We start from the raw sequence: 26,605 nt of genomic DNA, 5'->3' as shown, positions 1-26,605 counted from the left end.
TGGCACAAAAAGGCACTGACACAAATAAATAAACCGTTGAAAAGAAAAAAAATATATAAATACATATTTTTATAATTTTTTTATTTGTGTCATTGCCATTAGCATAAAAAATAAAATATATAAAGTATAAAAAAACGACTGACACTTGAAAAAAAAAACCTGAAAATTAAAAAAAAAAAAAAAATTAAAAATATATTTTAAAAATATATGAAGACATTGACAAATTAAAAAAAAAAAAAAAAAAAAAAAAAAAAAAAATCACATTATTTCTCATATTTTATTTTAATTTGAATATTTATTTTAATATATTTTAGCACCGCTGTAATACTGCATTAACCAATCAGCATCCAGCAGCTGAACGGTTTGCTTTATAATCCACTGCAAACAACAGTGAAGATGCCATGAGGTCACAGGAAGTCTTTGGGGAGTGAAAGGGCAACAGTGCAGATGGATTTGGCGTTCTCTCAAAGCTGATTGGAGGAACGGAATTAACACGTCCGTCATTTACCCGTGGGGTTTAATGGGAGCCGCACCGAACGGACTCGTGGATGATGGGAGTGCTGGGTGGAAGTGAGACAAAAACAATGGGAAAGGATGAACAAAACATTTCTGGCTTGAGTTAGTACTATCACATGTGCATGAGTCATTTGTTCTGTTATGCTAATTCATCACATCATGTATGCCATAGCCCGTTTGTTTGCAAAAAACGAGTTATGCTACAGTTTAAGATGTTTTCCTAAAAACCAGGATGGCATTCACAGAAAATTAAAGGTGATTCTCATAAATCTAGTCAAAAACAAATACACTAGTCAACAAACTAGACAATAATGTTCAAACTTGGATGTAACTGACTGTATTTTCTCAATAACATACAATAACATCAATATCAATTATACAATTATTTATACTTTAAAACTAAATTAAATTAAAATGTATACATTAATACATTAAAACAACATTGTTATTAATTAAAAAAAAAAGCCTTGACAGTTACATTTTTTCTTTATTTTGACATGTTATGAAAATTATGTAAATAATATAGAACATTTATATTTGAACATTTATATTTGCATTTACGTGTATATAATATTTACATTTGCAAATATATAAATAATATTTTATATATTAATATATTAATTCTAAGCATAGTTAAAACATTTTATATGTGCATTTTATATATATATATATATATATATATATATATATATATATATATATATATATATATATATATAAAAAATTAAAAGTAATATTAAAAGTAATAGTAATTATATAAAAAAAAATTTAAATTAAGCTTTTTAGACAGTTATGATTTGTTTTTTGTTTGGTTTTTTGTTTGTCTTTTACATTGTGACATGGTAATTAGGTTATGAAAATTATGTTAAAAGCAAAATTATGTTAAAAGCAATATTTAAATTTTCACATTTTATGTATATATGTATGTGCATATATATATATATATATATATATATATATATATATATATGTATATGTATATGTGTAATTAAAAAATATAATTAATATTACTATTATTAATTAATTAATATTCTATAAATAAAACATGTTTTTACAGCAAAAAATTAATATGCACATACATATATACATAAAATGTGAAAATTTAAATATTGCTTTTAACATAATTTTCATAACCTAATTACCATGTCACAATGTAAAAAAAAAAAAAACAAACAAACAAAAAACAAATCATAACTGTCTAAAAAACAAACAAACAAAAAACAAATCATAACTGTCTAAAAAGCTTAATTTAAAAAAATATATATAATTACTATTACTTTTAAGATTACTTTTATTAATTTATATATATATATATATATATATATACACACATACAATATATATTTTTATATACTCATTTTTATAATTACCATGTAAAAAAAAATAATAAAAAAAATAATAATAATAAAAAATGTAATAAATATAAAATGCCCCCCCCCAAAAACTAAAAAAATAATCCATATGACCAATGAGAATTTTCTACATGAACAATAGATTTTTTTTAAATGCATTTCTATTAAGAAAGAAATCTGATCATGAATGACCAATTCTTAAGTTGCATCACTTGACTCATTGCACATGACGACAGCCGCCACTCGCACTCTGTAAATGACATCAGAAAGCAGCTTCAAATCCAGCCAAAATTCAATCACAGAGTGAGAAAGAGTGCACAGGAAAAGACCCCCTGAACCAATCAGGACAAGTTTAGGAGCCACGTGAACTGACTGACGTCAGCAGAGCGGTGTTGTGTGACCTGCATGCAAATGAGGAGTGCATAATTCAGTAATCTACACTGAGACCTTTCATAACGAACAGCTTTGAGTGGTGCAGCAGATCGGCCTGGAGCCGACACTCGCGCTGCTGCAGCTGCATGTGTTTCCCATTAATAGGAAAACTCGACACCTTCTGGAGTCAAAGTTCCCTCTCCGATTTGCTCCTCGTGCGGTTTACGACGAGTTCTGCTGCTGAATATAAGCAGGGAAGCCCAGGAGATATTATATTTTAAGTGACGCGCATTTGAATTTATTTATCTGACGAGTACATTAATATCATCAATCTGCGGTCGCCGCGAAATCCTGAGCGGCGTTCCGCCGGCATCCAAACACTTACTTCACACATTCTTCGGATTGCAGCCGTAATGTTTCTCAGACCGAAGAATGGTGGAATAACTGCCTTGATAACCGCGGCCAATCGTCTCCTGAGCCCCCACGGTTACAGCATTAATAAATCAATAAAGAAGCCTTCAGAAGCCTCATGCTGCGGACAAGCAGAAACGCAGCAGTGGGCTCAGGCAGTCTGGATAAATGAGCCATTCTGACAAGATGCTGCATTGCTCTTGAAGAACTGGGCTGGAATTACAGCCTCAATATTCCTGAACTTCATTAATGACTAAAAGCATTTTTTCCCTCTTCCCACAACTTTCAAAAACAAATGCGACCCGAACGACCTCAGAGCTACGATGACTTCTGATTTTCATTATTGTTTCATTTCTGCTTCGATATGAAAACTACGTGACTGCCAAACTACAATTACAGTTTATGCCACACATTTCTCACCTGTGAATTATCGAAACATTACACATTTAATATTAGTTGACCAAATGTGACCCTGGACCACAAAACCAGCCTTAAGTAGCAACATGGGTCAAAATTATGCCAAAAATCATTAGGATATTAAGTAAAGATCATGTTCCATAAAGATATTTTGTAAATTTTCTACCATAAATATATCAAAACTTTGATTAGTAATATGCATTGCTAAGAACTTAATTTGGACAACCTTTAAAAGCGATTTTCTCAATATTTAGATTTTATTGCACCCCCCTTAGATTCTAGATTTTCAAATAGCTGTATTTCAGCCAAATATTGTCCTGTCCTACATCAACGGAAAGCTTAGTTATGCAGTGTATAAATGTAAAAGATGAAAAAGAAGAATTAAGGAGAATCGAAAAATTATGACCAGTGTATTGCTATTGTGTGAATAACACGTAATCAATAAAAACATAACTGTAGGCTGATTACGAGACTTTAAAAATGTAATCTAATTACATGTACTTAATTTTTGGAATCTGATTTGCATGTGTTAATCCAGAAAACTCACATCTCTATTAATGTGTCCTACTATGTATTATGTATCTGAAAACAAAAACAATTATTTATCGTTTGTAGAATGTTTTTTTCCTTAAAGGGATAGTTCGCCCAAAAATTTAAATTCTGTCAATAATTACTCATCATCACTTACTCTTGTTGTTCCAAACCCATAAGACCTTCGTCTATGCAGGGTCAGAAAGCTCTCGGATTTCATCAAACATAACTTAATTTCTGCTCTGATGATGAACTAATGTCTTACGATTTTGGAACGACGGAAGGCGAGTAATTAAAGCCAGAATATTTATTTTCATGAATGAACTATCCCTTTAAATGCTTTAGTTGGATGCCTTTAAAATGCTACTACTTGTTTTAGAACATTCTAAACTAACGTTACAATAATGTTTGATATTGAAAGTTTTCTCCACATTCGTAGAACCAAAATGCTCAGAATGCTCAGAAAACATTTGCATAACCTAATGGGAATGTTAGAAACAGATTCTTGGAACACATTTTTGTTAGCTGGATATGCATTAAAATGTATTACTTTGGTTTACGAGTTGTTGAAAAAATGCTTAAGCATCAGAATGATTAATATCAATAGTGACTAAACAGCACTAAATTTACTAAACATTTGAATGCACACAGAAAGATAGATCTAAAAACAAGTGGGATTACAGAATACAAAAAGACTCCACAAAGCAATTAATACAGAAAGGGTTTGTTTCCATGCATGAGGTTTTGGTAATGAAGTATTACTGAACTCTGCCGCTCTTGGCAAACACCTGTAAGAGGCAGCCACCTTTTCCGATAACTCTAAAATGTGTGGGATGCTCAGAACGAGAGGTTTACCCGCTGCCAACCTCTGCGAGATTGATCGACTCCACACATGAATCCCTTGAAAACGCACAATCCAATATTCTCCGACTGACCAACACCGCGCGTCTAGCGACGCGGGGCTCGCAGTGCGCTCGAAACGCCTTGAATTTCAACCCAAATCCTATAAAAACCTGTTTCTTGTTTGGACTAAATGGAGCTAAGCCACATTCTCCATATGTTTCCAGAACCTGGTTTTGGAAGAGGTTTACGCTGTTGTTTGATGTTTTTGTTGGGTTACACCGCAGCCAAGAGCTCTGCCGTTCGCTGAAACTCTTTAACTTTACGGCAATTTAGCCGATATGTTGCAAACGAATGTGAAAAGTCGACCCGAGCTGACTCGCGCTCAAATGCACGCCGTGTCATGTTAAATTAAACAAACTCCCGAAAACACGAATCCCTTTTATAGGAAAACAAAGCACGGGTCGTATTTAACCCGAGATGGGACTCCGGCACCGTCTCAAATCCCAACACAGACAGCTCGTACAAAACAAGAAGGTCGTCAAGGAGAAGAAACGCAGAGAGTTTGATATTTATAGCTTAACACCAAAGCCTGACAGACACTTTCAAACAGCGATAAAAGTGAGATGCTTTGTCAACACTCTCGGGCTTTTGCCACGCTAGCATTTGTCCTTCCGAACACAACAAATTTATGCCGGACTAAGTGTCTCATATCTGACAGTAGTCCATGAGAGTTTGGATTGTGTTAGCATAATTGTGAAGGGCCTGAAAACATTTCGTGGAGACATGGAAAACAAACTGACAGGAAGGGGAACGAGGCCAAGATTCTCTCACACTCGGTTATTTGACTTGTTGTCCGGCAGGACGTCCAGCGTTTCTACTCGGCGGAACGCTCCATTACACGTCAGTCTGTCCCGCTGGCACTTTGCGAGAAGTGCAATGTAAACACGATGTCTGAAATGTTTCTTCTTCCCGTCCCAAGAGCAGCTGTGAAGCAATTTTAGATGTTTTGGATGGGAAGAAAAGCCAAAGGAACAAGAACCTTTGGATGGGAAAGACATGGTTGGACAGCTTGCAGGGGTTATCTGAAGATTAATGGACTGTGTGTGCAAATGTCCACCGCTGCCAAAGCCCTCTTTACACCGGCTTTTGTTTACACTGATCGCTTCCACACACCAGCCGACGGCCTGCGGTTCGGAGGACGTCACAGACACCAATAAAAGGCAAAAGGTACGAATGAAACCAGAGAGTATGTTAGCGAACAAATCATTCTTGCTGAACAAGATGAACCGGGACTTCTGATTCATAACGGAGGATCTGAACGCGAGAGGGCACGACTGTCATGCGTCATCATCGTTTACAGCAAGGAAAGAAAGAGGGCGGAAGAATTAGGAATGTGTAAAACTGACTGATGACCACAGACAATTAAAGTGACATGAGGATGCTATTGAGACTCAATGAATTCATTGTATTTTTCTACAGCTTGATGAAGTCAGGCTGAGCGGCTGACATGATGGAGGAGGAAAAACTGACAGATGTACTTTGTCATTATTTGTTAGGTAAACTCCTACAGTGTGATGCTTAAACACTCTAGATCTGTAGATATGCACATTTTGATGAAGTGTAAAAAAAATGGACACTGACAAATCTGTGAAAATCCGTGAATCTGAATGATTCTTTTTAGTGAACATATTTAAAGGATTCAAGTCACTGGACTGAATCAAAAACTGTTGCCAAAAATGAGCTGAATAACAGTAACCAGAACAAAGGTCTGAATGAATCTTTCAGGTGAACAGATTCAAGGGATTCAAAGCACTGGACTGAATCAACTGTTCTCAAACAAAATGAATCAAATAAGAGGAAACTGCAGAAAGATCCATTGGCAAATCAGTGAATGAATCTTTTAGGTGAACAGGTTCAAGGGGTTAAAGTCCCTTGTTTGAATTAAAAATGATGTCACTAAAACTAAATAAAAGTAACCTGCAGAAAGGGCCACTGACAAATCTTTGAACGAATCTGAATGAATCTGTTTGTTGAACAGATTCAAAAGAATCAAGTCACTGGACAGAATCAAAAAATGTTGTCAGAAAATGAACTGAATAAGAGCAACCTGCAGAAAGGACCATTAACAAATCAGTGAACGAATCTGAATAGACCTTTTGATGAACAGATTCAAAAGACTCGCTGTTGTTTGAAGACTCACTTTGATTCAGTCGCTGGAGTGAATTAAAAACTGTTGTCAAAAATGAATTGAATAAGTAAAAGTACAGAAAGGGTTACTGATAAATCAGCCACAGAATCTGAATGAATCTTTTTGGTGAACAGGATTCAAGTCACTGGACTGAATTAAAAACCGTTTTTAAACATGATGAATTAAACAAGGGTAGCCTGCAGAAATGGACACTGAAAAATCAGTGAATGAATCTAAATGAATCTCTTTGGTGAACAGATTAAAAGACTAAAGTGAACTGAGTGAACTGGACAAATCAGTGAATGAATTTGAATGAATCTTTTTGGCGAGCAGATTCAAAATGAACAGATTCAAAATGTTTCAAGTCACTTGACTGAATCAAAAAATGTTAAATGGTGACGAACTGAATAAAAGAAACCTGCGGAGAGCGCCACTGACAAATCAGCGAACAAATCTAATGAATCTTTTTAGTGAACAGATTCAAAAACTGTTATAAAAAATGATCTGAATAAGAGTAAAACTGCAGAAAGGGCCACTGACAAATCAGCCAGTGAATCTGAATGAATCTTTTTGGTGAACAGATTCAAAAGATTCAAGTCAATGGACTGAATCAAAAACGGTTTTCAAATGTGATGAACTGAATAAGAGTAACCTGTACAAAAAGCCATTAACAAATCAGTGAATGAATCTAAACAAATCTTTTTGGTGAACAAATTCAAAAAGATTCAAGTCAATGGCCTGAATCAAAAACTGTTATAAAAATGATCTGAAAATGACCTGCAGAAAGGGCCATTGACAATTCAGCCAGTGAATCTGAATGAATCTTTTTGGTGAACAAATGTCATGAACTGAATAAGAGTAACCAGTAGAAAGAGCCATTAACAAATCAGTGAACGAATATAAATTAATTGTTTTGTTGAACAGATTCAAAAGGATTCAGTGGATTGAATCAAAAAATGTTCTAAATAAGACTAACAGAAAGGGCCACTGACAAATCAACAAAATAATCTGAATGCATATTTTAATGAATCCAGTGACTCTTCTCAAACGCAACGTGAGTAAGAGTCACCAGTAGAAGGGACCAGTGACAAATCAGTACATGAATCTGAATGAATCTTCTTGGTGAACAAATTCAAAAGATTCAAGTCACTGGAATGAATCAAAAACTGTCCTCAAATGAACTGAAGAGCAACCTGATGAGTGAGCCAACTCCGAGTTCATCTTCACGGTGATCAGATTAAAACGATTCACGTCACTGGAGTGCACCCCACACCGCTATCCCCAAACGTAACAAACCGAATAAGTGTAACCAGATCCTAAATTCCAATTCAAACTGTGGTTGATGCTCCAGTTCTGGGTAAGAACCAAAGCCCGAGGCTCTCGAAAGCGGCCACAGGAACGAGGAAATGGCTTCCACATGGGGTCCACCTCTCTCTCGCACCTCACTTCCTCTCGGACTCGAAAACAGTGCGCTCAAAATCAAGACCAGACACCAAATACGACGGCTAATAGTATGCTATGCTACGTTCTCATTATTAAGGGCCTATTGCTAAGTCTTCCTGGAGCTTGTTTACAATTTAATGCACATTAAAGTGATTTTGGTCAGAAGAAAATGGCAAAAATTGGGCAATTTGGAGTTCATGACCAATACTAATTAGTTTCAACCATGATTCTTCAATTAACACATTCAAATATGTGGCGACGTTCATCTCACGAACATGACCGCTCCAAAATGACTCGAAGGCAGCGTTAAATGCTTAAGATGTCTTTAAAATCCAACAACTGCAAACACTAGAAACAAGAACCAAAGACAGACCTACACCTCCATGCTACACGTTTCAATTAGCACATGTGGCGTTTTGTATAATCAGGCCCAGGTGGAAACGAGCAATTCATTAGCTTTTGTTGTGTAGCAGGCATGTTTTGTGGGCAATCAAAACTTGCTTACTCGAGTAAGACAACAGCAGCAGAAATCCGGATGAGTCACTGCGGCACTGCAGCGTGAATTAATCTGCCCAACGCTGCGTTCGGAGCGCGAGTGTTTATCAGCGCATTAGCATATGCAACATTTGCTGTGGATGAGTAGCTGCTAGCGTGGAGCAAACCCTTACTCTTGACCCCAAACGGCAAGATAAATGTATGCAATATGTCGGTCTGTTACATGGCAGCGTGTGTTAGCGACAGTGACCATTAAAAAAACACCTTTTTTGTGACAAAGGGAGATATAATTAATCTGTAAATAGCTCTGAGTTGATAATGAAAACACTCTCTGGAGAAGCGTGATTTAGTCAGCTGTTCAAGCATGAGTGAAGGTCAGTTAAGGCATTGTTGGCTAATATGATGTTTCTGATATTTCGTGCTATTTGTCACTCATATACATATGAGAAAAAAATTATTTTAAATAATTGCATTTTTATAATAAAGATATTCAACATATTTAAAAAAAAGTAAAATATTTTAAATAGTACTAATATTTTTATGAGCTTTTAAGTGAAATAAAATCATACACACAAATATACGTAAAAAAAAAAAAAAAAAAAAAAAAAAAAAAATTAAATTACAGATAAAGAGGTTGACAGGTACTAATTGTATAAATTGTAGAAATATTTAAAAAATATATTACATTTAATAAAATAGTTTATTCCTATTAATGTTATTTAAAAAAATGTATGTGTAAGTATATATATATATATATATACACACATTTTCAGTAACAATAAGAATAAACAATTTTATTAAATTACAAATTAAGAGGTTGACTCTTGAGGTAAAGGAGGTAAATATTGAGGTATCTATTTACAAATAATTGTATAAATATTTTATATACTTTATATAAATATTTTAATATTTTATAATTGTAAAATATGTGTAAAATTGTACAATTTTAAAATGTATATATTAAATCTTATATATTATTTTCAATAATAATTATAATAAAAGATTTTATTAAATTACAAATATTAAAAAGTTGAAAGGTTTTTATTTAAAACTAATAAACATTTTAAATATATATATATATATATATATATATATATATATATATATATATATATATATATATATATATATATATATAGCAGTAAAACTGCTTTATTAAGTTATTTATATATATATATAAAACTATTTATTAAGTTATTTATATATATATATATATATATATATATAAAATACATTATATAATTTTATAAATATTTTATATACATATTAAAATAAATATAGAATTAAAAATTTAATATAAATTGTACAATGTGTGAGTGAATTGATTTTATTAAATTACAAATATCAAGAGGCTGACAGATATTTTTTTACTGTATTATTATTTTTTTTAATATTTTAAATACTATTGTTATTATCATATTATTATAGATTAAATAAAAAATACTTTTGTCATGAAGTTGATAAAAATTATACTATAATTACATTATAAAATTACAAAAACAATAATTTATTATATCTAATAATATTAACATTTACAATAATAATAATAATAATAATACATTTTTTCATGAAATGACCAATTGCCATGAAGTTGCCATATTACAATTAAGCAGTTTGCAGTTAGATGATCAGTTGTAATGTTAAATTAATGTTAATGTCAAACCAGAAATGAAATGTCAACCCTAACATAATCTCCTAACATATATTAACATGCATTAATTTAGTTTGAAATGGCACAACACAATTAATATTTAAACAGTTCTGATAATTCAAAATATTAAAAAGAGGAATTTGTAAAATGCTGTAAAAATAGCCTTTTCAAGAATCGAAACGGCACATTTTTCATAGAATGACCCATTTATAAGATCACTGGGGTCTGTTTAGTGATTCTGACAGTACAGACAAAATCGTCCATCTCAAAGCACGCCAATCACAACAGCCGGCCACATTTCTGTTGCTCTGGCAAGCGCCGTACCCTTCCCACAAGCCATCGATGTGATTGCGGCTCTAATTATTAGCGAGGCTCAGTTACACAGAGGTTTGGGCCTCGACGCAGTAGGTTCGCTCTGACGGATGAGAAAACTATGCTCTCGCCGAGGGACCATGTGAGAAACATTTAGACGCATGACGTGAGAAGAGCCAATTCACAGCCAGCTCTGGTAATCTATCAATCTGTAGTCACCTCCAAGCGCGAACTCTTACACAACGGCCTTTAATTCGTAACAGCGCTTCGACGACAAAAAATGAACGAGAGAAGACGATAGACGGAGACGCGGGACCACACAGAGCGTGCCGTCGGACCAGATATCTGATTGCATCTCCGTTGCCTACCGAAGCCTGAATCTTCTGAGGCTTTTCCTCTGACCTGATTTCAGACGTGCAAAACACTCGCTCTCTGCTGGATGCGGTTTGTGTTGCAGACTGATGTTGAAGCAGCAATTAGAGCACCGCAAGGAAAATAGTTAGATAGAAGTGTCAGTCAAAACCCTGGTGTCTGACCAAAAAGAACAAACTGCAGGAGCCGTATCTCCAATAAAAGATGAGAAAATTCAAGCTCAGAAAAACACAGAGCAAAGCTGCTCCATTATTGCAAGCGTGCATTTCATTTCTTTCAGCTTTAACCTTGCCTGATTTCACGAGGGTCCTGCAGTTAAACAGCTGTAAACACTGAAAATATCTGACCTTTGAAAGCTCACAGTTCAAAACAAGCATTAGTGACTTTATTGCTAAGAAATGTTAAGATATATTTTCATATATTATCAGCAATCAAATGCAAGTAATGATGTAATATAACATAATATAATATAATATAATATAATAATATAACTACTAAGAAATATTTGTATATATTAGTAGCTATCAAATGCAAATAATAATAATAATATGTATAATAATATAATAATAATATATATATATATATATAAACTTAAAATTACTAAGAAATATTTTATATATAATATCAGCAATCAAATGCAAGTAATGATGTAATATAATATAATAATTTAACTACTAAGAAATATTTGTATGTATTAGTAGCAATCAAATGCAAATGCAAATAAAATATATATATATATATATATATATAAAATAAATAAATATATATATATATATATATATATATATACACATATATAAACAAAATTACTAAGAAATATTTTCATATAATATCAGCACTCAAATGCAAGTAAAATATATAAACTTAAAATTACTAAGAAATATTTTCATATAATATCAGCACTCAAATGCAAGTAAAATATAATACAATATAATATAATTTAATTCAAAATTACTATAATAATTATATAAATTAAAATGACTAAGAAATATGTTCATATATTATCAGCAAACAAATGCAATCAAATGATATACTGTACTATAATAAAATAAAATTACTAAGGAATATTTTCATATATTATCAATTAAAACAATTTAAAAAAATTAATAAACTTTAAATTACTAAGAAATATTTAAATATATTTTCAGCAACTTTATGCAAGTAATAATATAATATAATATAATATAATATAATATAATATAATATAATAATATAATATAATATAATAAAAATATCAACCGTCTACAAGCCAACTGTATATTTCATAAAAACAATTTATATTAATTAAATGATAATATAATTACAATAATGAATAAATATACATTTAGGATCTTGAACATTAAAAAATAAATAAATCTTATAATTTTAATATTAAATTTTATAATATAACGCAATGTATGTAATACAATACAATACAATAAAAAAAAAAGCAAAAACTTTTTTTTAAATACTTTAATACTTTGGAGCCCACTGTATATTACTCTGTATGAAAATGAATATTAATGAAATTATATTACGATTACATTAAGGAATATGTTTAAATCAAAGATGGCTTAAATAATAATTAAGATTCTGAACTGTTTACAAGGTCAGTAGTCAAGTGCAAGTAAATATGCATTTGAATTTTCCATTGAATATAATATAAATATATTGAATATAATATAAGAAAATTGGGAAAAAAAAAAAAAACCTGGTCTATTTTGGACCCCACTGTGTATTGCAGCGTATAAACACAATTTATATTAATAAAATGCTAATATAATTACATTAATGAAGTCTATTTCTCACGGGTGTGTGATGTGCTGTGAGTCTCAGTCCATTAAAAGCGGAGCAGGAATTCAGTTTCATCTAATGAGCTTCATGCTGGAGGCTCTTGAACTGATGAAGTCAGTGAGAAATGCTGAAATTGAAAACATTAATTGTCAGAACAACTGCAACGCAGCTGCCGCAGAGGATGGTGAAGCTCCTGCTTCATCTGTCACAGATCTGCATGGGTTAAACATCTTAAAAAGGTAGTTTTCTAACTGCAATCATATAGCAAAATAGATGTTGCTCGATTACAAATACAGAGTGAAAGTTTGCATTTGAAGGAATGACTGTATTACATTTCCATGTTAACTACAGATATATCACTGACATTAAAGTCATTCGAAAACAAGCAAGCTAAAAAAAAAGTTCATCTACTATAACAAAGCTTGTATGTCTATTGAAATATTCCCTCAGCTCACAGCAAAATTACCTTCTTTTGTATTTCTTTACTGTTCTATAGCACTTTTCCAGACATAGTCGGAAACTCCAACTTGGAATAAAATAGAATGAAGCACAAAGACTCAAAGAAACATAAATAGTTATGTAAAACACAAATCTGTCATTAAAATACATAAAAACTAATGAAAATATTAATAAAATAAAAAAAGTTATTAAAGTTAAATTATTATTATACTATTAATAATAATTACTATTAAGCATTAATAAATATAATAATTTAGTATTTTGAATATTTTAAAATGAAAAATTACTATTAAATATTTAAGACAATAATATAATATAAAAAAGGCAAAATAAAATTAAATAGCATACGTTAATAATAATAATAATAATAATAACAACAACGGAGATTATTATTATTATTATTATGCATTAATAAAACAGAAATTCAGTATTTTGAATATTTTAAAATGAAAAACATGACTTAAAAATCACTAAGAAATATTTAAGACACTACAATATAATATAATATAATATAATATAATATAATATTATATTATATAATTTAATATAATATAATATAATGGCAAAATAAAATAAAATAAAATAAAATAAAATAATTATATAAAACTATTTTGGACCCCACTATACATTTCAGTGTATGAAATCATACATTAATTTATACTTAATAATAATGTATGAAATTATTATTATTATTATTATTATTATTATAATTATACTATTAATAATAATTACTATTAAGCATAAATAAAATATTTCAGTATTTTAAATATTTTAAAATGAAAACCATGTAACAAATTCATATTTAAGACAATAATATATAACCTAATATAACCTAATATAATATAATATAATATAATATAATAGGCAAAATGGTAAATAAAATACCACACTATACATTTCAGTGTATGAAAACATACATTATATTGTCAAACATTATTATTATTATTATTATTAATATTATTATTCATATTAATAATAATAATAATAGTATTAAAAATTAATTATAAAAATAGTAGGCAAATATAATAAATAAAAATAAATAACTATAAATAACTATATATATATATATATATATATATATATATAGAAAACAAAGCAGTCATACTGTCTTTAAGGAACACCTCTCGATTTACTAAAACACCAAAATGATTCCAAAACACTTAATACGTGATCAGTTTGCTCCTCCACACAAGCCATCTATCTTTCCTCCAAATGCGTGTTATTAGTTTAGTTTGCGATGTCTTCTCTTTCACTTGATTGGCCTTGACTGGAAGAACTTGGCGTACTAATTACAAAACAGCAATAAATCTCCCCAATTTTTGGTGGCTTGCCATGTGCTCTAAATAAACAGCAAATGTGAATCTACAACTCAATCTTTACAGCTCAACGGCCTGAGCGCAGAGCTGCCTCTGGGGTTTGTGGGAAAAGCGTGATGTCATCACGGCCGCTGCGGTCCTCCTGAGAGTCAGCCTCTCTTGTTCTAATTAGGGGAAGACGGCTATAATTTACCCGGTCCAAAAATGAGGCGGCCATGGGGTGTTTCAGCAACCTACAACTGCCGTGCGATGACGCAAATGCCCCGCTTTACTGTCGCTCCACCATCACGCCTCGTGTATCAGCTCTAACAGCTGTTATCAACATCCAGACTTCCCCAGTGGAATATATTCTTCTCCACTTGCAAAAGATGCCAAGAATGAGAGAATCGCTTCCTTATCTGAGGGCCGACGGACGAGACTCGTGTTTGTTTGCAGGAGAAACGGCGCAAAACAGGCCCTGCTCGAGTTTCGTAAATCACTCGCCGTTTTACACGACGTTCTTGGCTTCGGACGGGAAGCCAAACGACTCGTGCACAAAGATTAGAAATGCATCCAAAACAACAACTGGCTGCGGCGTTGAATAATCAGATTCAATCCAGTTGATAAGACGCAGGGCTGTATCTCCATCTGACTCGCGGAGAGAGCTTCATAAATCGCAGCGGTGACGCTTTCAGGGACAGAGGGAGGGAAAACACGAGCCAATCCCAGGCTGCTTTTACACTGTCACACAATAAAACAAACAGTCTTGGTGCCGTGCGTCTGACAAAGACACCAACTTAGTCAGACGATAAAAATAGCAGCGCCCACGCAATGGTCAACCCAAGTCCTGCGGGACGCAGAAAATGTATTCCAGCAGAAACGACTGTTTATTAACAAGAAATGAGTTACCTAATCCAAGTATCACAATAATAAAGAAGCATCCAATTACTTGCTGCTACTTCTGAATGAACAAACGGGTGATATCAACTAGATGTGTTATATATACATAATGCTGATTACCACAGAAATTAATTAGGTGCCAATCGCCGAAGGCTGCATCTGATACTTTTCTTATGGGAGTCAATGGCAACCCTATGAACCACAGGTAGTAAAAGGACAAAATTTGGTACACTTCTAGTAATATGTCTGAATAGTAATCTGACCAACTTTTGGGTCTCTGGAACCAAATCTATAGCGCTACCACCACTTCAAAATGAATTCTTTAGTATAAAGAAAGTCAATGGGGCCGATCTGTAAATGTTAAAATGTTAAACACTCACGGTTTCAATAGTAAAGCCACAAGACACAAGTGATATGAGAAGATTCATTGATAATTTGTGCACGATGCAGACTAACACATTTATTAGAAGTCAAGCAGCAAAGTATAAAGTAGCCTATATTGCATCTATTGATTTTCTTTCTTTCTTCTTTAATAAGAGTCAGTGGCAACCCTATGAACCTCAAGTAGGAAAACTATGAAATTTGGCAGACCAAATTCGAGAACTCTACAACCATACTGCTAACACTAGTTAGAAATAAAACACTTTTCAAACTTTTGAATCCTTTGTCCTAAAGAAATGATCAACATGATCACATCCCGTAGTTTACATTAATTCCCATTTGCTTCTCCATAACAAAAATTTGGGTTACATTGAGACACTTGCAATAGAAGTGAATGGAAACACTCTGTAAACATTAAAATACAAAAATGGCCACTGAAAACGCTGTAAGGCGTATTGGATCTGTTGTTTTTTTCCTTCTCATGGGAGTCAAAGGCAATCCTATGAACCACAAGTAGGAAAATGATGAAATTTGGCAGACTTATAGTGGTGGTCCTGAATAGTAATTTGACCAGATTCGAGGCCTGTAAAACTGACTCTACAGCGCTACCATCAGTTCAAAAATCCACTTTTCAAATAGTTATATCTTTTGAATCCTTTGGCTTAAAGAAATTACTTAAATATAAATATACTTTACATTAAGTGGCATTTGCTTCTCCCTATCAAAAATTAGTTAGAGTGAGAGTTAGAGATGAGTGTAGGGTTAGAGTGAGACACTTGCAGTAGAAGTGAACGGAGCCAATATGTAAACGTTGAAATACAAAAATTATGACTGAAAATGCTGTAGGCCCAATTGTATCAGATGTTTTTTTTCCTTCTTAAGGGAGTCAATGGCAACCCTGTGAACCGCAAGTAGGAAAATACTTAAATTTGGCAGACTTAAAGTGGTGCTCCTGAATGGTAATCTGACCAAATTTGAGGTCTCTAGAACCAACTCTATAGCGCCACCACCAGTTCAAATATTTAAAATCCTTTTTCTAAAAAAAGGCAGAAAAAAGAAACATTTCACCAGATTACTCTCTCAACTTGATCACTTTCCATAAATCCATTGCCAATTGTTTCTGCGAACCAATAATCTGGGTTACAGTGAGACACTTGCAATAGAAGTGAACAAGGCCAATCTGTACATGTTTAAATACAAAAATGACCACTGAAAATGCTGTAGGCCCTTTCTACTTTTTATGGGAGTCAAGGGCAATTGACTATGAACCGCAGGTATAAAAAACTTATGAAATTTGGCAGACTTCTAGTGGTGGTCCAGTGTAGTAATCTGACCAAATTTGAGGTCTCTAGAACCAACTCTATAGCACCACCACCAGTTAAAAAATGTTCAAATGGTCATAACTTTTGAATCCTTTGTCCTAAAGAGGTAAAAAAAAGAAACGGAGAAAATAACAGTAAAAAAAGAAACCAGATTACACTCTCAACTTGATCACTTTCCATAAATCAATTGCCAGTTGATTCTGCCTACCAAAAATCTGGGTTACAGTGAGACACTTGCAATAGAAGTGAATGGGGCCAATCTGTGAATGTTAAAATACAAAAACTACCACTGAAAACACTGTAGGCCCTTTTTACTTCTTATGGGAGTCAAAGGCAATCCTGTGAAACGCAAGTAGGAAAACTATGAAATTTGGCAGACCTCTAGTGGTGGTCCTGTGTAGTAATCTGGCCAAATTTGAGGTCTCTAGAACCAACTCTATAGCGCCACCACCAGTTCAAATACTTAAAATCCTTTTTCTAAAAAAAGAAAGATTACTCTCAACATGATCACCTTCCATAAATCAATTGCCAATTGTTTCTGCCTACCAAAAATCTGGCTTACAGTGAGACACTTGCAATAGAAGTGAACAGAGCCAATGTGTAAATATTTAAATACAAAAATGACCACTGAAAATGCTGTAGACCCTTTCTACTTTTTGTGGGAACCAATGGCAATTGACTATGAACTACAAGTAGAAAAAATCTCAAATTTGGCAGACTTCTAGTCATGGTCCTGTGTAACAATCTGACCAAATTTGAGGTCTCTAGAACCAACTCTATAGCGCCACCACCAGTTCAAAAATGTTCAAATGACTTTTGAATCCTTTGTCCTGACAAAGTAAAAAAAGAAACACAGTTCACCAGATCACTCTCTCAGCATGATCACTTTCCATACATCAATTGCCAATTGTTTCTGTCTACCAAAAATCTGGGTTACAGTGAGACCCTTGCAACAAAATCGAATAGGGCCAATCTGTGAACATTAAAACATTCACTGTTTCAGTAGTAAAGCCACAAGACACACAATATGGGTGTTCTTTTTTTGTTTTTAAATCCAACTTTACAAGTTTGACGCCATGAACACAACATCATGATGAGTAAACAATACAAAATATACAAAAAATACAAAGTATCAGTGCAGAATTTTGCATTAACTGTAAAATAATAGAAACACTCAAGGTCAGATGGTAAATTCATTCAGCTGCAGTGTAGTAATCGACATAGTACTCTAAATGGTGGTTTATTTTGTCTGTCAGGATCATACTGCTGCATTTCTACTTTAATCATTAAAAAATGGAAACTTGCCTCCGTTTTCTTATTTATGTAACTAATGGAATATCGATACCTTTTCCTATCCTGCTTATGTAACACTGGTCCAAGTATTCTGTTACTCCTCAAGTCTGGCTGTACGTGACGTTGCTGAAAACGGAGGCACTCTTGAAAGCTGATGTATTAATCTGTCAGCACAGGAAAGGAAAGTTAAAATAAAGTTACATCCTGATTCCGGACGATTAAGGAATCCAATAACCTACTGGTTTCATTTAATCAAACTAAATCAAAGCCCCTAAACTGACTGCAATAAGATGACATGGTGGAAAAACCAACAATAATAAAAGGAGATGGAGAGGTCGGATCACCGTAAAGCATGATTGACGCAAAGGGGAACATTTGAGCAATGCTGTGAGACCATGAGCTCTGATCCAAAATCTACCAAGGCAGCGTTTTAAGAAATCATAGGTGCACTACTGAATCGACACATTTTTGTCTCCCTTGTTAGGTTTATTTTCAGTTTGGATGTTCCCTTAGAAGGTACTGTAGGTATCCATGTAAGGTGTAAACTAGAAAAGGCAGCTCACTATGTTTTCGAACAGAGCCTGTTACTACGAGAAAAGTGCACTCTTGTCTCCATTAGTTATCAGATATGATATTTCTCTTTTCATCCCTCCCAGCGGCTTCAATAAGACCCACACGAGCGCGTCATTCGCAAGAAACACGCGGGAGGTTCGTCAGGGGAGAGAGCGTGTGAGGGAATGGATGTAAATGGACCCTTAACTGCACGGCAGAATCAGAGCTAGAGTGAAATATGCTCTCGCTTGTGCTACAAACAGATTTAGGTCACTTGCTTACCTTCGCTTCAAAGGCCCTGGAGAGAAAGCATTAGCACTAATGGCATAACAGCGTGAAAACAAAGGAGTCGGACGCTTCAGGAGCTGGAAGACGAGTGTCTGAATATAGCCATACCTTAATAAAAAACATCTATATGTGCATATATATGTGCAATCAGATTGAACAGGCCAAATATAAGTGCATACGGTTTTTGAGGCTTTCGTTCATTACAATCACCAGTTATGAAGATGGAGAGGAAATCTCAGACAGTCTAATACAAACCAAAAATAATCTTACAACTTCACATAATGCATCAGCATCATATACCCAGTCATCAGCGGTTAAAAGATGCCTTCAGGAAATCTGATGTCCTTTTTAGTGCAAATAATTAGACTCTGATGTGTGCACATTAAACTTGAAAACACTGGTGAGCATCTTACCTATTTACAGCCCGCTTTGCAGAGGAATGTAGGCTATGGATTGAAGATGTTAAAAATATACATAGAGCAGAAATGAAAGAAAACAGCAACAACAAAAATTACTATTTCAGTAAAAGTCATGCTGCACAGCATGTTTGTTAAGGAGGGGAAAATGTTAATTATGTATAGATTCATTGTGTTATATTCTGAAATATGTGTTAATTGAAAATTGGAAATAAGATTAGAGCAAAAATTAGAGTATAAAATTAAAATTAGAGTAAACTAAAACAGGCCATTAAAAAAAGTCTTAGCAAAGGAAAAAAATATATATAATAAATACAATAAATAAATATATATATATATATATATATATATATACACACACACACACACACACACACATATAAATACATAGCTGTATACATAAAATAGATAATAATAGATTTATTGTATAGATTTATGGCGCTATATTTTGAAATATGACAGAGAACCAATAAAATAAGTGTTAATGTGTTAAAACTGGAAATAAAATAATTATAGTAAACTAAAACAAGCCATTAAAAAGTATTATAAGTAAAATAAATACAATAATATTTTTATATTTTGTTATATACACATACTGACACACACACACACACATATATACATATATATATATATACAGACACACACACACACACATATATATATATATATATATATATATATATATGTATGTATGTATGTATGTATGTGTATGTGCATATATGCATAAAACTAACAAAAAACAAAATTAAAACTGTAAAACCACTAACAAAAACAAAAATTACTCAAAAAATAAGTAAATAAAAAATAAAAATAATATTCAAAACAGTAATACAAACTATAATAGTGTTTCAAATGATATTACAACCTTTTTTCCCCCCCAACATTAAACCAACTGTGACACCAAAATAACAGCTTAAAATTTTTAAATAATTTAAAATCTCTACTATTAAATTTAAAAAGCATTTTGCAAGAGAAGTTGGCCAACACACCTTTATATTATTGCATGAAGTAATTTAATGGAACTTGCACTTTTTGGTCTTTGATGAAAATTCCTTATTATTAACAGCAAACATTTTTACTTCCTGCTTAGTGGAAAAGAATAAATAGGTTTTTTAACCTCAAAAAACAGTTCCTAACCAGCCTAATACAGCAAAATGCTAGAAACTTTATTTCTGAAATTCACTCTCACCTCTAGTGGTGCAGACATTACACACTTCCCCATTAGCACTATTTATTTGATTTATTTAAGATTTCACTTTTACTCTTAGTGGTTTAGCACATTTAGGGCAGGGTGTATTTTCTCCTGTAGAATAAATAAATAAAAGAAAGCACAGGAGTCATGTGCAGCTCCGATTATATAGTTTCCTTAGGACAAACAGTCCCATTGTACGCGCTCTGACAGACCGCAGCTGTTGTGTATTACTCGCAATTAAGACACGCTTGTTACTCAGTGGTACGTTAGACTATAAAAACTCATTTGGAAAGTCAAACACAGACCCAAACACAAACTACACGTCTCATTATATTGAATGAGAACGCTGACTGCAATGACACCGTTACATGAACACCAAAAAATGCAGCATGAATCCAATGCGTTTGTGCGAGAAACAAAACTCTGTAGCTCTTATAATGATATATACATAAACTCGACACTAATAACAGGGTCTCTGCAGGTTTTACGAAGGTAAATTTAAGACTTTAAGACTGTAAGACAAAGAAAACAAAACAAACAGAGCACAATATGTCAATGTTTTCTAAATGTAAATGGGTCAAAGATGAAAAGAGTTTTTTTTAAGCAACAAATCAACAAAAGCTTCATTTTCCCCCCCGTACATTAGAATGTGTCCTGTTTAAGTCTTTTAAAAAGTTCAAAAAATACTATCATACATTTTTGCCATGATTTACAGAAGCAGCCAATTAAAATGTCATTTAGTGTAACAACAGTAATCAAAAAAATATTAGGCAAATTTAAAACAAGATTTAGAACAAATTATCCATATTTAGAACAACCCAAAAAACTAATTTATTTTCATTTTAAATCTTTACCTGTCTTCATCTGTCAGCAAGACTTTTTTTTTTTATTTTATTATGACCACTCTTTTATATATTTTAATAAAGTACAAGTCAGAATGATTTAATATGTTGTTTTATTAAATAAAATAAAATATAATTATACAAATAAATCTGTTAGGCTGAATAAACACAAATATATGCTACGCTAAATGACAATGGAACATTAATTCACTATTTTATCTATTTTGTCATTTTATTTATTTATTGTACAAAAGTTGAAACATGAAAGTAGACAACGTATTTGCATTTGATATTTAATAACTTTAAAATTATTTTAAGTGATTTTAACATTTTAAGCTGCTATTTTGGAGCCACAACTTGGTAAAAGGTTGGGGGAAAAAGGCTTTAATATCATTAGAAGTACAAATAAAGTTTGAATTTTAATTGATTTTTTAGGCTGAATAAATATATGTATGCTGAACGACGATGGAACATTATTTCACCCTTTTTTGTCATTTTATTTTCACCAAAGTTATTTAAATAAATAAAGTTGACACTTTACTTGCAATTAAAATGATTTTTACGTATTTAAAGTCACTTTTGTAAATTTAATTTAAAATGGGACATCTCATCCTTGACTAAAAAAGTCACAATGAGTTGTATTGGCAATATATCAAGGTTTGAAAATACAACTTTCAACAGATCTACATTACTTTTTAAAATTAATTTTAATTTTATGACTAGAACAAAAACAAATATCTGCCAACGGGTTCAGAAAACAACTTTTGGGAGATATTTGTTGATTACACTGGACCACAAAACCAGTCATAAGTAGCACGGATATAGTTGCAACAACAGCCAAAAATACATTGTATGGGTCAAATTTTTTTTTTTTTATGCCAAAAATCATTGGGATATTAAGTAATGATCATGTTCCATGAAGATATTTTGTAAATTTCCTATCAAAACTTAATTTTTGATTAGTAATATGCATTGCGAAGAACTTCATTTGGACAACTTTTTTTTTTTTCTGCACCCACAGATTCCAGATTTTCAAATAGTTGTATCTCAGCCAAATATTGTCCTATCATAACAAACCATACATCAATGGAAAGTCATTTATTCAGCTTTCAGATAATGCATACACTGTAAAAAACTATTTGTTGAGTCAACTTAAAATAATTTGTAACCTGGCTGCCTTAAAATTTTAAGTTCAGTCAACTCAAAAAGTTTATTCAACTTGAAATGTTACATTATACTAAGTGACAACTTAGATATTTGAGTTGAATCAACTTAAAATTTTAAGGCAGCTGGGTTACCCATCTGTTAAGTTTAGCAAACACAAATATCTAAGTTGTTACGTAGTACAATGCAACATTTCAAGTTGACTGAACTTAAAATTTTAAGGCAGCAGGGTAACACATTATTTTAAGCTGACTCAACAAATTGTGTTTTTTTTTTTTTTTTTACAGTGTACATTGACTGGTTTTGTGGTCCAGGGTAACATTTGTTCTTGTTTTAATCAAAACAAGACTGAAAACAAGGATTCTAATATCATTTTGCATTTCAAGTAAATGTATGGTGATGTTTGGACAATCATACTGGAGAACAAAAAAAATCTAAAGCCTTAAATAAACCACATTTAAGGCTTAAATTTGTGAAATGACAACTTTAAGACCTGCAGAAACCCTGAAAAAAGATGTGAGCTAATCCAGCATGATTGAAAACCCAAACCGAGTGCGTCAATAGGTGAGAATGAGAGAATCGACTCCAAAAACACACGGTCAGGTGTCGACTAAACCAGCAAGTCATATTGGGAGGGCATGTGTGCGGCTCTGACGCTGAGCTAAAGGTCCTGGCAGACGGCCTCCGCGTCAACGCTTGCAAATCTGCCCCAATAAAACGACTCCCAGCTGCCCCTGGCCTCCTCACTGCTAATAAACAACAGTCCTGTGTGAGAAACACAAGGTTTATATGGGCTGGAGTCAGCGTTAGCTGCAAACCTGATGATTTCAGTAAACAAGCAAACAAGAATAATCACTTTTGTATAATTTTCGACTTTACTACAAAGACAGAAGTATGATCTATAAGGGGGTTATTATTAAGTACATGATCTAAGAAGCACCATCAGTATTGATCCTATGTGCATTAGCCTAAACGCTAGTGTTAGCTTTAGCACCATTACGTTGAGATGTCTATACACTCCTTGGCTTGAGCAGAACGCGCAAACGGCGTGCAAACGGCGCACGCGGCAGGACGATAACATCCCATCATCATCATCATCATCATCATCAGTAGGTGGAGCAGCAGTTATAAGAGTCTGTGCACATGTTCCAGAAAAAAAAAAAAAAAAAAAAAGTCTCAAACTAAAAAAAAAGAAAGGAAAAACACGCCAAAATGTCTATGGAAGCATTCACATCATCCAAAACTATTAGCTATCACATTCTGTACAATTATGTTTTCTGTCAGCTTGTGGCTTATTACATCTATCTACAGTACAGTAAAATTTCCGCAGTACAAAAATATATTACAAATCTCCTGGAATATTTACATGGGCACTTTCTCGCAAAGATAATCAGCAGAGTCGAGGACGCAGGGAAGGAAAATCAAAAAGCGTGGTGTACAACACATCCTCCTACACAGTTAAAAGTCCAAGCACCGACAAGAGTTCACAATTTTGTGCCTTTTTTTTCCTCTTCAAGGGATAAAAACACACATTAAAAATTCACTGCATGCTTTGGCAGACTTGAAGCATTAAAAAGAAAAAAAGAGAAAGTGGAGGGGGAAAAAAAAAAAAGAAAGAAAGCAAGGGGAAAAGAAGTCCTGTCTCAAAAGATCCGCGCGTCCACTTCGGTTTGGGTACGTCAGCAGGCGCTGACAGAAGCCGCCCTCCCCACCCAGTCTTCTAGAAAAACATCCTGAAAACAAGCAGAACCTGCTTTAGTACGACGCACATACACACACACACACACACACAAACACACAACGATGCTGCAAAAGCTGCATAAAGATGCTCATCAGAGCACGCTAGACCCCTGAAGATGACTGGCATCTGTCCTGTTATTTTGCGCATCCATGCTGTCATTAACATGCATGAATACATGCGCTTCCGCCCACCAAGCGTGCGTCTTGACCACATGTTCAGAATGCATCGCATTCCACGCCAGTGCGAGAGTCTGGGTAAACAAACTCCTACTGCAGGCTAACAAACACAGAAATGATGTATTACGATCGATTAATAGCATCTCTAACGAGGGAAACAATCCTGGAGCAGTCGTTTTGGTCTGTGGGAGAAGGTCAAAGGTGAGGCTTTGGTCAAAGGCTCTGATTAATTAACGTCTTCTCTTGGTTATTGATCTCCCACCCACATCCCCCCTGAGTATTGAAGCGTATGTTTGGGTTTTGGGTAAGGAGGGTTCTGGTGTGCAGTGACGCCAGCGCCATCTGCTGGAGGAATTCATAAAGAGTCCTCTGGAGGAAAGCGGTAGCTCCCTTGGCCCAAATGTGGAAGTCTTCCACGGCTTCTTCGGCTCTTAACGTTACGGGTAAAGTTTGAGTGAGTTGCTAGTGTAGATCACCTGTAGATGTTGGGGTCCAACAGAACCGCCGTGTCCTGAGGAAGCTGGGAGAGGTGGACCACTTTGGTCTTCAGCTGGGGACGGTCGCTCTCGCTGACCCACGCGTCTGGAAGTCTGTGCACATCAGGAAGACAAAGAGAAAGGTTTAACACGGGCCATTTCTCGACAGAGCATTGCAGTAGCATGAAGTATGCATTTTGTATATAGCATGCAAATGTTCTGCATGTCAAAATGTGAATATACTATATACAATGTCCCAAATTTTATAGTATGCCAAGCACTTGCATTGTTGGATGTTGGATGCAGTGTGCTCTGGTTGTGTAGTATACTATATACTACACAACCAGAGCACACTGCATAGGATTCTACATCCTATTGTATAATACAATGCACTTAACATACTAACAATTGTCAAAATTAGCAGTATACAGCATAGTAAACTGTATATGATGTTCTGTATGTCAATGTTAATATACTTCACTGTACAAATATATATATATAAAATTGTCAAAATAAGCAGTATATAACACAGTATACTGTATATGATGTCCCATAATTCATAGTATGCTGAGCACACCGCGTTATGCAATCTAGTATCCTACAATGATGCATACTGCATAGGATACTATATCCTACTGTAAAATGCAATGCACTCAACATACTAAATGTGTCAAAACAAGCAGTATACAACATACTATACAAAATAAGCACATTGCATTGTGGGATGTAGTATCGTACACAACCAAAGCACACTGCATAGGATACTACATCCTGTAGTATGATGCAATGTACTCAACAGACTACATGTGTCAAAATGTGCAGTATTCAACCAGCGTACGCAACAAAGAACACAAAACAAGAGGTCCCATATTTTGGGGTATGCTGAACACTCACACTGCATTGTGGGATACAGCATACTCCAAAATCAGAGCACACTGCATATGATGTTATAGCAATGCACTAAACATACAATATGTCAAACTATGCAGTATTCAACTATGCATTTCGTAGTATGTTGAGCACAATGCATTGTGGGAACAAGTGTCCTACACAGCAAGTGCATACTGCATACGGCATAAGATACTATGCAGTCCTATAGTAAAATGCAACTCATTCAACATAGTACATGTTAAAATATGCAGTATTCAACTGCACAGTACAGACTACACAGTAGACAAAATATGACATCCCACATTTTGTATTATGCTGAACACATTGCTTTGTGGGACATAGTATTCTACACAACCACATAGCAAAGGATGTTGAAATGTGCAGTCTTCATCCATCGCACGCTACATAGAACACAAAACACGATGTCCTACATTTTGTAGTATGCTGAACACACTGCATTGTGGGATTTATTATTCTACAAAACCATACCACATAGGATACTATATACTACAATGCAATGGGCTCAACATGCTACATC

The 26,605-nt window shown here is 33.6% G+C and overlaps 1 protein-coding gene across 3 annotated transcripts in view; it reads right to left on the bottom strand.

Moving 5' to 3' along the window:
• Nucleotides 1-298: 298 nt before the first annotated feature.
• aebp2 (AE binding protein 2) overlaps nt 299-26,605 on the bottom strand; it is a 37,511-nt gene continuing 11,204 nt past the window's right edge. The window contains exons 7-8 of one of the 3 annotated variants that reach the window (XM_051107710.1): nt 25,177-25,290; nt 299-560 (exon numbers count right to left, since the gene is read on the bottom strand). In XM_051107710.1, the coding sequence (XP_050963667.1) occupies nt 518-560; nt 25,177-25,290 (157 nt within the window). In that variant the 3' untranslated portion in view covers nt 299-517. Of the gene's footprint in view, nt 561-22,606; nt 24,517-25,176; nt 25,291-26,605 lie in introns of those variants that run through there. The other 2 variants (XM_051107712.1, XM_051107711.1) reach the window with 2 other exon arrangements.

Source organism: Labeo rohita, chromosome 4 (assembly GCF_022985175.1).
Source record: "Labeo rohita strain BAU-BD-2019 chromosome 4, IGBB_LRoh.1.0, whole genome shotgun sequence".
Classification (NCBI taxonomy): Eukaryota; Metazoa; Chordata; class Actinopteri; order Cypriniformes; family Cyprinidae; genus Labeo; species Labeo rohita.
This window is presented reverse-complemented; position numbering and strand designations above follow the sequence as displayed.